Source organism: Mus caroli, unplaced genomic scaffold (assembly GCF_978045245.1).
Source record: "Mus caroli unplaced genomic scaffold, Mus_caroli_1 scaffold_5, whole genome shotgun sequence".
NCBI lineage: Eukaryota > Metazoa > Chordata > Mammalia > Rodentia > Muridae > Mus > Mus caroli.
In genome coordinates, this window is record NW_028227260.1 from 57,293,092 (window position 1) to 57,308,112 (window position 15,021).

The 15,021-nt window shown below is 35.6% G+C and overlaps 1 protein-coding gene and 1 pseudogene across 3 annotated transcripts in view; one reads left to right on the plus strand and one right to left on the minus strand.

The window, feature by feature from the left end:
* The window catches only part of Hdx (highly divergent homeobox), a 122,163-nt gene extending 110,386 nt beyond the window's left edge, over positions 1-11,777 (plus strand). For 2 of the 3 annotated variants that reach the window (XM_029472957.2, XM_085838048.1), the window contains 3 exons: positions 1,789-1,911; positions 7,663-7,831; positions 11,342-11,777. In XM_029472957.2, the coding sequence (XP_029328817.1) occupies positions 1,789-1,911; positions 7,663-7,788 (249 nt within the window). In that variant the 3' untranslated portion in view covers positions 7,789-7,831; positions 11,342-11,777. The remainder of the gene's footprint in view (positions 1-1,788; positions 1,912-7,662; positions 7,832-11,341) is intronic. The other variant, XM_029472958.2, reaches the window with a different exon arrangement.
* On the minus strand, positions 10,589-13,976 carry LOC110287493 (pre-mRNA-splicing factor CWC22 homolog; annotated as a pseudogene).
* Positions 13,977-15,021: the final 1,045 nt, after the last annotated feature.

The window sequence follows — 15,021 nt, forward strand, 5'->3', positions numbered from 1 at the left end:
ATTTTCCCACTTTTACATTTAGTATCTCAAATAATTGAACTCAAAGAAACAGAATAGAGTGGTGGCTACCCAAGACTACAGTGAGAGGATCGGGAGTCAGCTAATAGTCAAATAGTGCAAACCTTCTATTAGACAACAAGAATTTAGTTTCTTTTATTTGGTTGGGATTTGAGCCAGGGTCTCAGTATTTACCCCAGGCTGGCTTCAAAATCTCGAGTGCTGGTGTCAATAGAAATATACCACAATGTTCATCCCAAGTTTTACTAATGTTCTTATTATTTGAGACATTATGTATGCTTCTATTTAATCAGTGTATATAGCTCCCAAACAGTAAAAATATCCATACAGAGACATTCACCTTTCTAATTTAATGTACTATTAAGTAATTTTGACAAATTGTTATTCAAAAATAGTTTGTATATTAGTTACTTTTCTCATTGCTGTTATGAAATACCTGACAAAAAGAAATTTTAGGTTTTGGTTTAGTGTGTAGTTCAAAGGAAGACAGCCTATTATGACAGGAAAGGCACGGGGGCAGAAGTGTGAGGGGTTTGGTCACATTGCATGGATTATCCACAAGCAGACAGAAGACAGGAAGTAGTAGCAGCTATAACACATCAGCTTCCAGTGATTCACATCTTCTAGCAAGGATCTAGCTCATAAATGTTTCACAGCCTCCAAGACAGGAGCCTAAGGTGGGAATTTCACATTCAAACTACAACAATATGGAATGAAGCCTGAACTATTTGCATTTGGGGACTATTATGAATAAAGCTGCAAAATTTCATTGTTGTTTTCATTGTTGTATACTAAGTAATTAATAGTAGAATCACTAAAAAAACATTTTGAATTTTATAATAAATGTTTGCAAAATTCCCTTATTATCTGACTTCCCACAAGCCACGTTGAGTGTTTTCATTGCTCCATATTCTCACCAGCATCTGAGTCTTGTGGTAGTAGCTCACAGTGATTTTCATCTGCATTTCCTTCATGAAAATTATGTTAAGTATGATTTGAATGTGAAACTTTTTCATGAAATGTCTGCTTGAAGTTTTTGCCTACCTTTGTCTGCAACTTGTGTTAAAATGTAAAAATTTTGATATCTTTTTTTTGTTTATGTGAATTAGAGTATTTTCTTGCAGTATGTAGTTTGTGTTTTAATTTAGAGCATGTTTCTAATGATTCCTTCAATCCTTTTATTGGTTTGTTTCATTTTTTGTTTTAAATAAGCCTCCATGTAGCCTCAACTCAGTAGACAGTCAAGGCTGAACTTGAACTCCTGATCCTCTGCCACCTCCTCCTATTTTATTGTTGGCATGTTATTATTTTAGATTTTACATTTAATGAAATGTACACTTAAAAGTTTAGTAATTTCAGTCCCTTCCTGGCACAAAATAACTGTTTTAGCTTTTAGAGATTGACTTTGTAAATAATATACTTAATATTGTTTCCTCTTCTATTGTTCTTAGGGTTAATTTGGACTCTATCCTTAACACTAATCCAAATGCCAGTTAAGTTTGATATAGAAAAGTTGTTTCCAAGAAGATAAGTCTTTCTTGTTTTCCTCTCTTCCTGGAATCGATTTGCAAATTGTTTTCTATCGATGATTTGTTTAAAACGCAGCCTTTAAATACTAAGATAATTTCCTTCTGTGTTTTATTTATAGTAAAATTTTATTTTCTTTATTGTTCCTATCCTGTGGTTGCTTTTGCACTTTATTGTTCATCAAATATGTACAGGCTTGAGTTTACATGGAGTAATTTTATTGCTGGATGTCTTCTCCTTTAGAATGAAGAAGTCAGATTTATTGAAAATGAGCTAGAGATTCAAAAGCAGAAATACTTTAAGCTCCAGACTTTTGTTAGAAACCTGATTCTCGCTATGAAAGCTGATGATAAAGAACAGCAGCAGGTAAGTCCCACGAGAGACGAGGAAGCCACAATGTGTCAAGTTGAAAAATGGCATGTCATATTGGGAGTCTTCATATCTCTTCATTTGGAGTCTCCATTCCAGCTTTGAATTTCATAGAACAAATGGTTATATTATGATCTTTTTAAACATATATATTTTTTGAGGTTCAGATTTTGGTGTGTGTGTTACTATAATACAAAATCTAAATAGCTGCTTAGAATATTTTCTGAATCTTAGGATAGCCTTTAAGTAGAGAAAACCAAATTTTAACATTAATTTTCAAGAAATTCCTCAGAATTTTTGTAGCAATACAGCTGTCTCAACCCCTAACTAGACCGAGTACTTGGGGCACTTTTTCTGAATGAAAAAAAGTGGGCATTTATTTATCCACCAGCAGCTGCTGGAGCTCACAAATGTTTGGACATAGTCTGTTCTATATGTTGCTCCTCACTAAGAAAGCATGAAATTACTTCATGAAATTCTTTGTGACCATAGTGTATCACATTTTGCAATGTAAGTAGAAATGTTTTGAGTCTTCCCATCCAAAAATGAAATGTCTTTTTTTGCTATGGATATTTGTTTATACATTACTTCCAAATTACTTTTGGCCCTCAGGTCTTTCTTGAGACAAAATTAATATAATATAATATAATATAATATAATATAATATAATATAATATAATACAAGGATATTTAAGCCTGATTATATAAAATATTATGTTTAATATTAAATGATGCCAAATTTGCTGCTGAGTTATATATCACCATGCTGATTCCCTATCAGAAAAGTTTTGTGTGAGTAGTATGAAATGCAGGTAACTATATTTTACTAAATTATCTTAGAAGATTTTATTCATCAAAAAATGTCAAAACCCAAATAAAAATACATACCCCAAAATACCACCAAAAAAAACCACAAACCAAATACCCAAAAATTATGCATAATAGCCCATCCCAGACATCTCCAGGGAATAGGGTAAGTTCTGAACATCCCATAATTCTCCTTTCTTTCAAAGAAAGAGATCTTTGTATATTTAACTGTTATATTGTAACACAAAATTTAAGTTATGAGTCCCCTCAAGTAACCCAATCACAAAAGAAGTCATTAGATACGCACTCACTGGTAAGTGGATATTAGCTCAGAAACATGTAACACCCAAGATACAATTTGCAAAACACAAGAAAATCAAGAAGAACGAAAACCAATGGGTGGATACTTCATTCCTCCTTAGAATAGGGAACAAAATATCCATGGAAGGAGTTACAGAGACAAAGTTTGGAGCTAAGATGAAAGGATGGACTATACAGAGACTACCACATCTGGGGATCCATCCCATAATCCGCCACCAAACCCAGACACTATTGCATATGCCAGAACGATTTTGCTGAAGGGACCCTGTAATAGCTGTCTTGTATGGCAGTGCCTGGCAAATACAGAAGTGGATGCTCACAGTCATCTATAAGATGGAACACAGGGCCCCCAATGGAGAAGCTAGAGAAAGTACCCAAGGAGCGGAAGAGGTCTACAACCCTATAGGTGGAACAACAATATGAAATAACCAGTACCCCCAGAGCTCATGTCTCTAGCTGCATATGTAGCAGAAGATGGCCTAGTCGGCCATCACTGGGAAGAGAGGCCCCTTGGTCTTGCAAACTTTATATGCCCCAGTACAGGGGAATGCCAGGGCCAAGAAGCGGGAGTGGGTGGGTAGGGGAGCAGGACGGAGGGAGGGTATAGGGAACTTTCAGGATAGCATTTGAAATGTATATAAAGAAAATATCTAATAAATAAATAAATAAATAAATAAATAAATAAATAAATAAATAAATAAAAGAGACCCCTCAAAGCCAACATGAATATTGTTTATCCAGATTCATGAATTTTACTCTTTCAGCCCTGACCATATATAGAGATCACAATTCAGAAGCCTTTACTTGCTCAGGCTAGCATTAAATGTATTCCTTCATTATACATGATCTACATTTCATGGCATATTGAAGACGTGTTTATAAAAAAGGCATGGTGGCTTATGCCCTTACTCTAGCACTAAGGAAGCTCAGACAGTGGAACTGTTGTAAGTTTGGGTTCAGCCTTGGCTATAAATTAAGAATTTACCTTAAAACTAACAAAAGCAAGCACAGCACAGCAAATTTTATAAAAAGAAAAAAGTTGTTTTTTAAGAACCTAAAATACAGATTTTTTTAAATGAATAAGAGTGATAGTACTGAACACAATCCCAGTAGTATCATAGCTTTAAATAGCTGTATAGCACACACACATGCACATGCACTCACACAAATAGGCTCCAACTTTAGACTAACTTAGAATGTATTTCTTATCTGAAAAATCTTGTATAAATTTTTAATTCAGTTATAGAACTAGTTAACCAGTAGTTGTCATTGTCTCAGTCTGAATTTCTATTTCTAACTTCAGCTCTACTTTCATTCTTTCCCAAAGATTACTCACAAAAAAGGAACATGTATGTTGCTTTTCTTTTTCTAGTTTTCTTCTGATAAAAGACTTCTGAAGTAAGATATGAACAAAACATGGGCTGAAATAGAAAATGATACCAAATTATACTAAATGTCACAGCCTATAGAGTCAGCAACCTAAATAAAAAACTGTGATTTTTTTGTACTTTTGATTGAGTATAATGAATTTCAAAATAATTTCTCCAAGCATAAAAGACACTAGGTATGGTGGTGACACACACCTGTAATAACTTAGAAACTTGAGGCAAGAAGGTCATGTGTATAGCCTCTAAACAGAAAAATGAATATATATATATACACACATATATATGATACTAGTAGTGACAAACAAAAGTAATCCAGTTTATATCTTTTTTAATTAGGTATTTTCTTCATTTACATTTCAAATGCTATCCCAAAAGTCCCCCAGACCCTTCCCCCCACTCCCCTACCTGCCCACTCCCACTTCTTGGCCCTGGCGATGATGTTTAACCCTTGAAATATTTACAAGTTTACTTCTGGAAATATATTTTATCCTATTTAGTAAAATAGAAACACTTGCCATTACTTTCTTATTTTTTTTTAAAATACAGTCTTTCCTTCATTAATCTGTATTTGGATAAGTTGGATGAGATAAGTGATCTATGGAGTATTTTTCCCCTATAAAGAAGTCCAGGGTTTAAAAAATATATATGGTACTTTCCAACTGAAACATTAGAGTACCTAAAGGTTGTCTTTTTGAAATCAATAATAGCCATTTTAACAACCAGATAATGTTGCCAACATTGCTCTAAGTCATTAGTTATGGTCTTTCCTTCCCCTGATAATTCACTGTGTGATCCTAGCCAGATCGATCGCCTTTCTTAAACTTCAATTTCTCCACTCTGCAAGGAGGATAAGAATGATTATCAATTTTACATTCACATCTTAGAGCCTAGAATAAGTAGTACAGACACTGAGTGTGTATTTGGAGAAAGTGTTAATGATCTCTTGGGGAAAATGGCATTTGGTCAGAGCTCAAAAATACTTGTTACTGATGAAAAACATGTAATAAAAAAATATTGAGGCTGTAGATGTGAGTCATTGACAGAGTGTTTTTCTCAGAGTAAATGAGACCCTGGGTTCAATCTGCAATATGGGGGATGGCAGAATAGAAGAAATTTAATTGTGCCTACTTGTATCTTTGTGAAAAGGGCAGTTTCAATCATTGACAAAGAGTTGTTTAATGTCCCAATATTGCTGTCTAGTAAGATATTGAAAGAATTTTGCAGTGAAATCCATGCATCAACACTGCTATGAACTACCTCATATAATGAACATATAAGTTCTATTCTCAATTTTAGTCAGTCAACTGTATTTAATGCAATGAAGAAGAAATAAATAATACCACTTTCCTAGTTTGAGGGTCTTTCAAGTAGAATTTAGAATATCGTGAAAATTTCTAATTCACTTCCAGTATATGAAGCTCATGTTCAGTCAGTGCCAATTTGAATCTCTTTCCGTCATTAACATGGTGTATTTAAAACTGCAGCATGAACTGAATTCACTGATGTTACATTCTGAACAGCATGTATTAGCAAAGGCCCCTTTGTACCTGAACTGGATCAGTAGTAGCTCGGTGTCTTAGAAGAAATTGGTATGTTTCATATTACTGCCACTTAGTACCTCAGAAAGCATGTGGTGTCTTCAGTGTACATCCATAGGTAATTTAGTGATACAAAAATAAATAATAACTTTCTCCACATATGTTAGTTTTTCATTATATAGCCTGACAAAAGTAGAATGTTTTCTTCTTATTTGTATGCTACAAGGCAAAAATTATAGGATGTATAATTGTCACTATTATATTGAAGAAAAGAATCAGATCTTATTTCAACAGTGTACTTTTTTATGTTCTGCCAGCATGCCCTGTCTTTCTGTTCCTTAATTGGGTTCTTGTCAGCTTTCATTTGTTTCTATTCTCTTGCTTCTTGTTTACTAATCTCCCCAAACCCATGATACAAGTAATGTTGTTGAAAATTTTCCACATAGATTATGTTATTTTAGGTCCAATTTCTTATGGTTAAGTGGATACCAGCACTGTCAGCCACATAAAACTTGACTATTTCTCTAGTATAGAAGCATGTTCGACAAATACAGATGAATCAATTAGAACATAGTTAAGCTTAGCTCATAGATGCTAGAATATCCTAATTGTTCCAGTAAGGAAATAAGCAGATACATCATTAAAACAGCCATAATCTTTTTTTTTTTTTTATATATAATATTTTATTTTATTTTATTTTTTTTTTAATATTTTTATTACATAATTTCCTCAATTACATTTCCAATACTATCCCAAAAGTCCCCCATAGCGCCCCCCACTTCCCTACCCACCCATTCCCATTCTTTTGGCCCTGGCATTCCCCTATATTGGGGCATATAAAGTTTGCAAGTCCAATGGGCCTCTCTTTCCATTGATGGCCGACTAGACCATCTTTCGATACATATGCAGCTAGAGACAAGAGCTCCAGGGTTCCGGTTAGTACATCATGTTGTTCCAACAATAGGGTTGCAGATCCCTTTAGCTCCTTGGGTACTTTCTCTAGCTTCTCCATTGCCATAATCTTATATTGAACTGTCCCTAGTGGGAGCTTCGCCTCCTGTATGGACATAGTCGAAGGAAAGGAAACAAATGAACAAAAACCCCACATGGTCTTTTCAAATTGTTAAAAATTATCTAAAGTAAAATAGAAGAATATCTCCCCTAACTGCTACATTTATTCTTTTAACAAAACAAAATAGGCCTTTGTTGAAATGTGGGTTTCCTTAAAGGGTAATGAGGCATGAATATTTTTAATAAAGAATGAAATTTTAAGCTTTTTATGAGTAAGAAATGAACACACAAAACTATCATGAAAACTACTTGCCTCAACCACTTAAAAGCCCTTCTCTAAGAAGGGTCCTTGGTTTGAAATAGTTGTTCATGTCTACAACAATGCCATCCTAGATGTATCTGGTATCCTCAGAATAGTTCATTTCCCTCTTGAGTTCCCCTTTGTCTAAGGTTTTACTCTACTTAATCCACATACTTGGCATTTATATTTTGTTCCTTCCTAATATTATATGAAGACTTGCTGTTTTAGGTAAGGAAATGTGTAAAATCCTTAAAAAGAAATATTTCTTTCTTTAAATTCATAATAATACATTAAAAGAAAAGAACTACAAGCATTAACATAAAATTGTAACAAAAAAAAATCCTACTGCAACACAATTGATTTTTTTTTTTTTTTGACATAGGCACTGCTGTCAGATTTACCTCCAGAATTAGAAGAGATGGATTTCAGTCATGCCTCGCCGGATCCTGATGATACCTCATTCAGTGTGTCTTCTTTATCAGAGAAAAATGCCTCAGACAGCTTGTGATTGGGAGTGGGGGATATGATATAGTCTGTTGATTGCCTAACAGGTGTGCATTTCAAGATAACTGTACTGTTTCCCAAACAGTCTTCAACTGGAAAAACACATTGTTAAAGCAGACATATGCTGTGAAGGAATGACAAGATATAATGGCTACAATACAAAAAAAAAAAAAAAAAGCATGTACAATACTTGAAATGGTTTGTTTTTAAAACTTATATAAAATCCTAGGAAATTGTATGTAATTTTGACCAACTCCACTATGAAATCTATTATATCTGATTTCTGAAAGATTTTTTTTGCTTATTCTTTAAGAAGAATCTTAATTTTATCCAGAAATATAGAAATAAGCATATCTCAACATTACTAAGTTGGTTAGTTTTATTTTGTAGCCATTACATCTTTCTTCCTACTTCATTTTCTTATCATTCATATACATTTTTACTCAGGAAAGTGGGCTAAAAATTTACAACAGGCCTAATCATATATTTAACCTGGATGAATCCTGGGATTTATTTTTCAATTCCGATGAGAATTTGACCTAAGATAATGATTGAAAATTGAAGCACTTACTAGAATGTAATTGTAAGTTATTGGTACTCCTGACACTGAGGAGAGGGAAAAATCCTCTGAAAAGTAGAATCATTGTCAAAATGTCAAAACATTTAAGTACATAAAAACTGTACTTTATAAAAAATACTTTTAATCTCAATTCTTGTATACAATAAGTTATAAGTGTTGATGAGTAATATTCTACCATATAGTAAACTTATATAATTGAGTCAGACAAAATATTGCACAAATACTTCAAGTTTACCAACATTTTCATATCTTAAAATTTGTGAAACAGGAAATCAAAGTATGGCACTGGTATTTGGTTGTTTTTATTTAATTCTAGACATACAACTTTGCCACAAAGTTTACCTCATTTCCACATGAGGCCTGCACAAAGCCAACAATAATGTCAAAAAAGAATTATATATAGTACTTTGATTGTAAATCAAAGTCCTCTGGATCTCTTGGATGCTATTCTATGAATACACACCTAAAATGAGCATGGTACCCAGTTGTTACTATTAGTAGGTACCAAATGGCAGCACACTGTAGACATCTTTTTGCATCTTCCCTTCTGGAATACCAGATGGTATTACTAAGGTCTCTCTGTAGATGGGAAAATACTAGTTTCTGCCTAAACTCACAATGTCATATATTTGTAACTAGGTTGTGTGGAACTATATTACATGATTAAATTATTATCTATTCCTGAAAGATGCATGAAGCATCTAGAAAACTGTTTCAATTATCAAGTTTCAGATATGTTTAAGTTTCTTAACTACAGCTATTCTGATCTCAGAATATTGATACCAATTTATGATTACAGAAAGGCCCTTATTAATCCCTTTAGCTCAGAAATGTCCTTTCTCATTACTATATACAAGTAAAGGTCACTGATGACCATTCAGTTCATCAAATGTTTGATTTTACACTGTTGCCACACAACCTCTATGGCTTCCTTGTCAGCAGAAATATTTCAGTAGTCAGCTAATCATGTCATTTAGCTGAAAGTCATGTGGTTCTTTGCAAACAACTTCTGGTAGTCCTTGCTGACAAACCAAATTCCATTCAGGGAAAAGACCACTGAGCAACAGAAGCTCAAACATCTAGATTAAGCTCTTTGGTCACATACATTTCTCTATAAGAGTCCTCCCTATATACAACAGATACAGAAACTATTATTTTATTATATGGAAGATTAAGACAAATTTTCCTGTAGCCCAATCTGGCCTCATATTTCTAATATAGCTGAGGATGACTTTGAGTCCTGCTGTTCCTGACTTTGTTTCCCAAATGCCTGGATGGCAGATGTGCCCCACCATACCTAGGTACCGTTTGTTTTAGTAGGAACCCATTTCTGGTCTCAAGTCTCTCTGTGATCTTCTTTAGTACCATTGAATTTCTCTTTAAACTGCTTCAGTTTAAGACTCTTCCTAGTTGGTTTTCATTACAGAACAAATGAAAACAACAAAAAAATTATTTTCACATCTTAGAAATGTGTTACTACATTAAAAAAAATCCTTGGAACTCATTAAAAATATCCTTGGAGCTCTCGCTATAGGAAAGATTCTGTGGCAGACACTGGATTTTTTAAATAACCTATGGACTATAAAAAGAATTATTTCAGCTGGGTACTAGGACACATAGTAAGAACTCTAGCACTGGGTAGCCTGAGGAAAGCTGGCCTTCAAAACACAAAGAACTGTCTCCTGTTAACCTTTTCAAGTCTATTAATAAAAGTTTTTCAACTAGCAGTTATAATTAATTTAAGGATTCTTATAGATGTGAATCTTAGAAAGAATCTTACATCTGTAATTTTGGAAAGATGCATAAAGTATTCTATTCCTATTTAAAGTTTCATTAAAAGAGAAGCTGTGGGTCCTCATAGTCTAGTTAGGACTACTTTTATCCTGGTGTTTTTCTTCTAGCCACAGGATTATATCTTTTATGAACATAGGAACTAAAACATTTACAAATATTAAATGGAGGTATTCTTTGTTGTTGTTGTTTTGGGAATTTTTTTGTTTGTATTTTTTAACATTTGTCCCTTTTATTCACAAAACATAAGAATCTCTTGAATCTCTTTTCTTTATGATTTTACACAAAGGACCTTGAGATATATCAATTATAAAACGTCAAAAAAATCTTTGAAATTTACAAACAGGTACTTTATACAAGAGTTTTCTATAAAATCCATCAATGTAAAAAAGACACTGGACTAAATTTAAGGCATGTTCAGTTGTCATTAAAATTATTTTTGTTTTGTTGGAGACTTCTCTCTCCTCTGGTCCTGACTTCTCTTTGATTCTCTAGAATGTTCAGGGCATCTGCTAGGCTTTTCCCAGCATCTCTAGGCACCATTCTGACACCTGTTGTCATCTCCTTTATGGCCATAATGCTTTCTACTCCTCTCCCTTGACTTGGAGCGATCTTTTCTTCTGACATTATCACTGTCCTGAGTTTGGGTTCTGTGTTTCTCATTTTCAGAAAAAGAAATCTCTTCTCTCTCGCCGCTTCTTCTTTGGCTCGCCATGCTTGTCTTCTGGCTCTCTGTGTGAGCCTTGTTCTCAGCCATTGCCAACTCTACTGTAACTATTCTCATGGCTTCTGTCTTCCATGTGCTCTGCTAGGGGATCTTGCCAGTCTGTGTCTCCTGAGTTCTGAGTTCTCTGTCTTTCAGACCTTGCTCTCCCTTCCTGGTGTCTTTGGTCCTCCCTGCCTCCTCCTAGCCTCCTGTCACATGCCTGGTGGGCCCTGGATAACTTATCTACTTCTTCCCCTCTGGCCTTCCTTTGCTTCTTCTTTGTACCTTTAGCTGCGGCAGAGCTCTGACTGCCAGAGGAGTAGTCACTTGCATCACTGGAGGACTCTGAGCTGCTCTTGCCACTGTTAGAATCTGAGTCAGAGGAATGGGATGCCGAGGAAGACTCTGAAGATGAAGATGTCAGGGCTGTTTTTTTTGCTTCTGGTTTCTGTACTACAATGACTTGGGCGTATTTTTCAGATGTTCTCAAAGTTCATCAGTCAAACCTCTGAGACATGGAAGTGAAGAAGTTGATAGCAAACCCGGTATTTCATGGGCTGTCTCGGGGCAACCGTCCTTGAAAGAATGGCTGAAGCATTTCATCCTCTAACCTTGCATTCAGTTTAGGAAGACCCATGTAGTCACACAGTTCCTGGAAGAAGATCTTGACAAAAATCCTACTAGATGATGTCCTGTTCTCTTCACTCAGCTTTATACATTTGAGAACACTCCATGGAAGTGAATCTGTGTATAAAAGGTGAGAAAACATCTTAGCAACATTTCTCAATTTGTCTCTAAGAGAAGGATGGTGTAGTACTGTTCCTTGAATATACTTTCAAATGATTCCATGTATTCTTTGTTTTCATCATACAAAACCACCCAGCTAACAAGCCAAAAAATTTTTCATAGGTCTTTTGTTGGGCACAGCAATCAAGTATCATGTTGCAGAGTTCTTTTGTTTGGCTCTCAGCAAACTCCATTTTCAGCAACTTGTGTGCACAATTCTTCAAAATCTAAACTTGACTGAATGACAAGGTATATTTATTGTAAGGCGAAATGAGACTAGGTTGATTTCTCTTTTTTTAATAATTTTTATTAGGTATTTTCCTCATTTACATTTCCAATGCTATCCCAAAAGTCCCCCATACCCTCCCCACCACTCCCCTACCCACCCACTCCCACTTTTTGGCCCTGGCGTTCCCCTGTACTGGGGCATATAAAGTTTGCAAGTCCAATGGGCCTCTCTTTCCACTGATGGCCAACTAGGCCATCTTTTATATTTATATTTTTATATTTTTATTTTTTCATTTCCAAATTTTTTAATTAGGTATTTTCTTCATTTACATTTCAAATGCTATCCCAAAAGTCCCCCATACCCTCACCCCCCACTCCCCTCCCCTACCTCACACTCCCACTTCTTGGCCCTGGCATTCCCCTGTACAGAAGCATATAAAGTTTGCTAGACCAAGGGGTCTCTCTTCCCAATGATGGCCAACAAGGGCATAAGGGCATCTACTGATACATATGCAGCTAGAGTCAAGAGCTCCAGGGTACTGGTTAGTTCATAATGTTGTTCCACCTATAGGGTTGCAGACTCCTTTAGCTCCTTGGGTACTTTCTCTAGCTCCTCTGTTTTGTCGGATAGTTACGTTTTGTCCTCCTTCCTCTTCTTCTTCTTCCTTCTCTCCCTCCTCCTCATCTTCAATACTTACAGCTTCTTGGTCTGTGTTTGAATCACTGTCTCCTTCATGGGATTTCTTTTTTAATAGCCTTGTACTTCTTCTCTTCACTTTCCATAAAATAAGGATCCATCTTGAAAACATTAAGAACATGTTCTGGATTGTAGTCATCCTCCAAGGGGTGCATATGTATAAACTGATAGTCCTCTTCCATTAAATCAAGTTCTTCCAGAATAACAGACTGGTCCTTGAATCCATCCTTCTGTACAGCAAAGATCACTTTAATCATATACTGAACTCTTCTGTCAATCTCAGACTGCTGTAGAATGTTTCACAGGAGTTCAAAGATTGCATTGATTCCCCTTGGTGACATCTGGATTAACTTGAGACCACACTCCTTGAGTAAGCTGATACCACTTCAACACTGTCATCTGTTGGTTTCTCTACGAGCAAAGTGAGCATCTCCAAGCACAGAGCTTCATATGCCATATTTTGGTTAATAAGATATACCACAAATTTTGAAGCATTCATGCAAAATTGCCTATAATTCCTTCAATATCCCTCCTGAAAATTAGGAATTAGTCTCTTGAAGATTAATTCTCCAGTCTGTGGGACTTTTGAGTTGATTATTGCCACCAAAGCTGCATAAACCTGAGAGAAGATTGGAGAAGCACTCTGCGCTTGCAGAACAGGTCTGGACAGCAATCCTCTCCCTCTGACTATGTTCTCTTGAAGGAGCTTTTGAATAATAATACTTATATTGGAGATATTGACATTGTTGATATAACCATTGATTGATTTCTTCACATCCTCCTAACTCATCCTATGGTACACTAAGATGTTTTTATCTACAATCTGTTCCTGCATCATCCTGAGCTTTGAGGGAAGAATGTGTGCTCCCCCAGTGCAGGTGAGTACCAGGTCCTCCTCCTCCTCCTCCACCTCCTCCTCCTTCTCTTCCTCCTTTGCTTCTTCAATGTAGGTTTTTCCTGTGTAGAATTCTGGGTTATTCCTTGCAGTCTGGGCTCCTTCTTTCAGGAGATGAGGATTTCCGGGACCATTTCCGATATCTCTTTTTCTGCATTTTTCTCAATCCTTACTTCATGATTCTATGCTGTCATCATAAGAGTATCCTTTTCTAGAACGCTCATAGTCTAACTAGCTGTAATCAGAGTAGTCTCTGTCCCCCGGGGGGGCATTCTTGTTCTGCCTATCTGTCTTCTGGGAGGTGCTCCAGTGGTATGAATTGTGGCTCTCCCTTCTGTCATGACCAGAGGACTGTTTCATGTGTGCCACACTACTTTTCATTTTCTGCTGGCAGCTGACCCGATAAACCAGATGCCTTGGATTCATTCAAGTGACACGTATGCAATGGTCTGAGTTCCTTGACAGTTTTTTTTTTTCCTGTCTCCACATGTCACCTAAAGCTCTATCATGCTTCCGTCACACTGGAAGTGCCAAATGGTGGTGTTCTATAGCCAGTTCCAAAGTAAATAGCTTTTTCAATGCAAAAACAATCTTCCTTGGCAGATTGAAAATATAGCAATGACCTTGAAGAAGTCAAGATAAAAAAACAAAACAAAAAACAACAACAACAACAACAAAAAAAAAAACTGGGACACTTGCTTAGCATGTACACAAGGCCCCAGTTCAATACCAAGAACTTCAATAGGAAAACCATGAAACTACTATAATGGAAACATATTTTTCATATGTATGTAGTGGATTTGGCTTTGAGTTTTTTTTTTAAAGACCAGGAAAAATGATAACTACTGGCTGTTTTCATGAGCATATTTGTGGCTGATAGTGAAAATCAACAAACTAGTATTTCCTTGACAGTATTAAAACATATTACACTATCAGAAGCGTTACTCTGAGAAGCAGAAGTAAATGGGAATTTTTTCCTACTTTACTGCATTTAAATGCTTAATGTAAGGATATCAAGGACTTTCTAATGTATATCTGAGAGTACTTATCTTCTAAAATGCAAGTTAAAAGTGCAACACTGAAACTACAATAACAATGAAAAGAAGGTACCTTCCTCATTCAGTGAAGCTAAAATTAGTTGTAAGAAATGAAAATTGCAGTTGCCCTGGAGAATAGGAAAATTAACACATGTAAAGAAAATGTTAGAAGAAAATTGGCCTGTTTAGGGAACCTGGGGATGTTTTGTTGTAAGGTCAGTTATCAACAGGACTTTTACACAGCAGCAGAAATCAGTGTTAGAAATGTTTGTTACTATTGGAGAAAAAAATGTCGTGGCCCAGTCACATCCTGTGTTCTGTATATTGTTAATATCAACACCTCAAAAGATGTCCAAGAGCTCATTTCTGCAAAGATGGAAACAGCTACTTTTAGGGTCCTTATATTAGGGAGTCCTACCAGTTTGTTAGAGAAATGTTAAGTGGTGGATGTAGACAGACATTGATCAAAATGACTTTGTCTCCCTTTTTGTGGAGGAGTGTTCAGCCACTTAGCCTG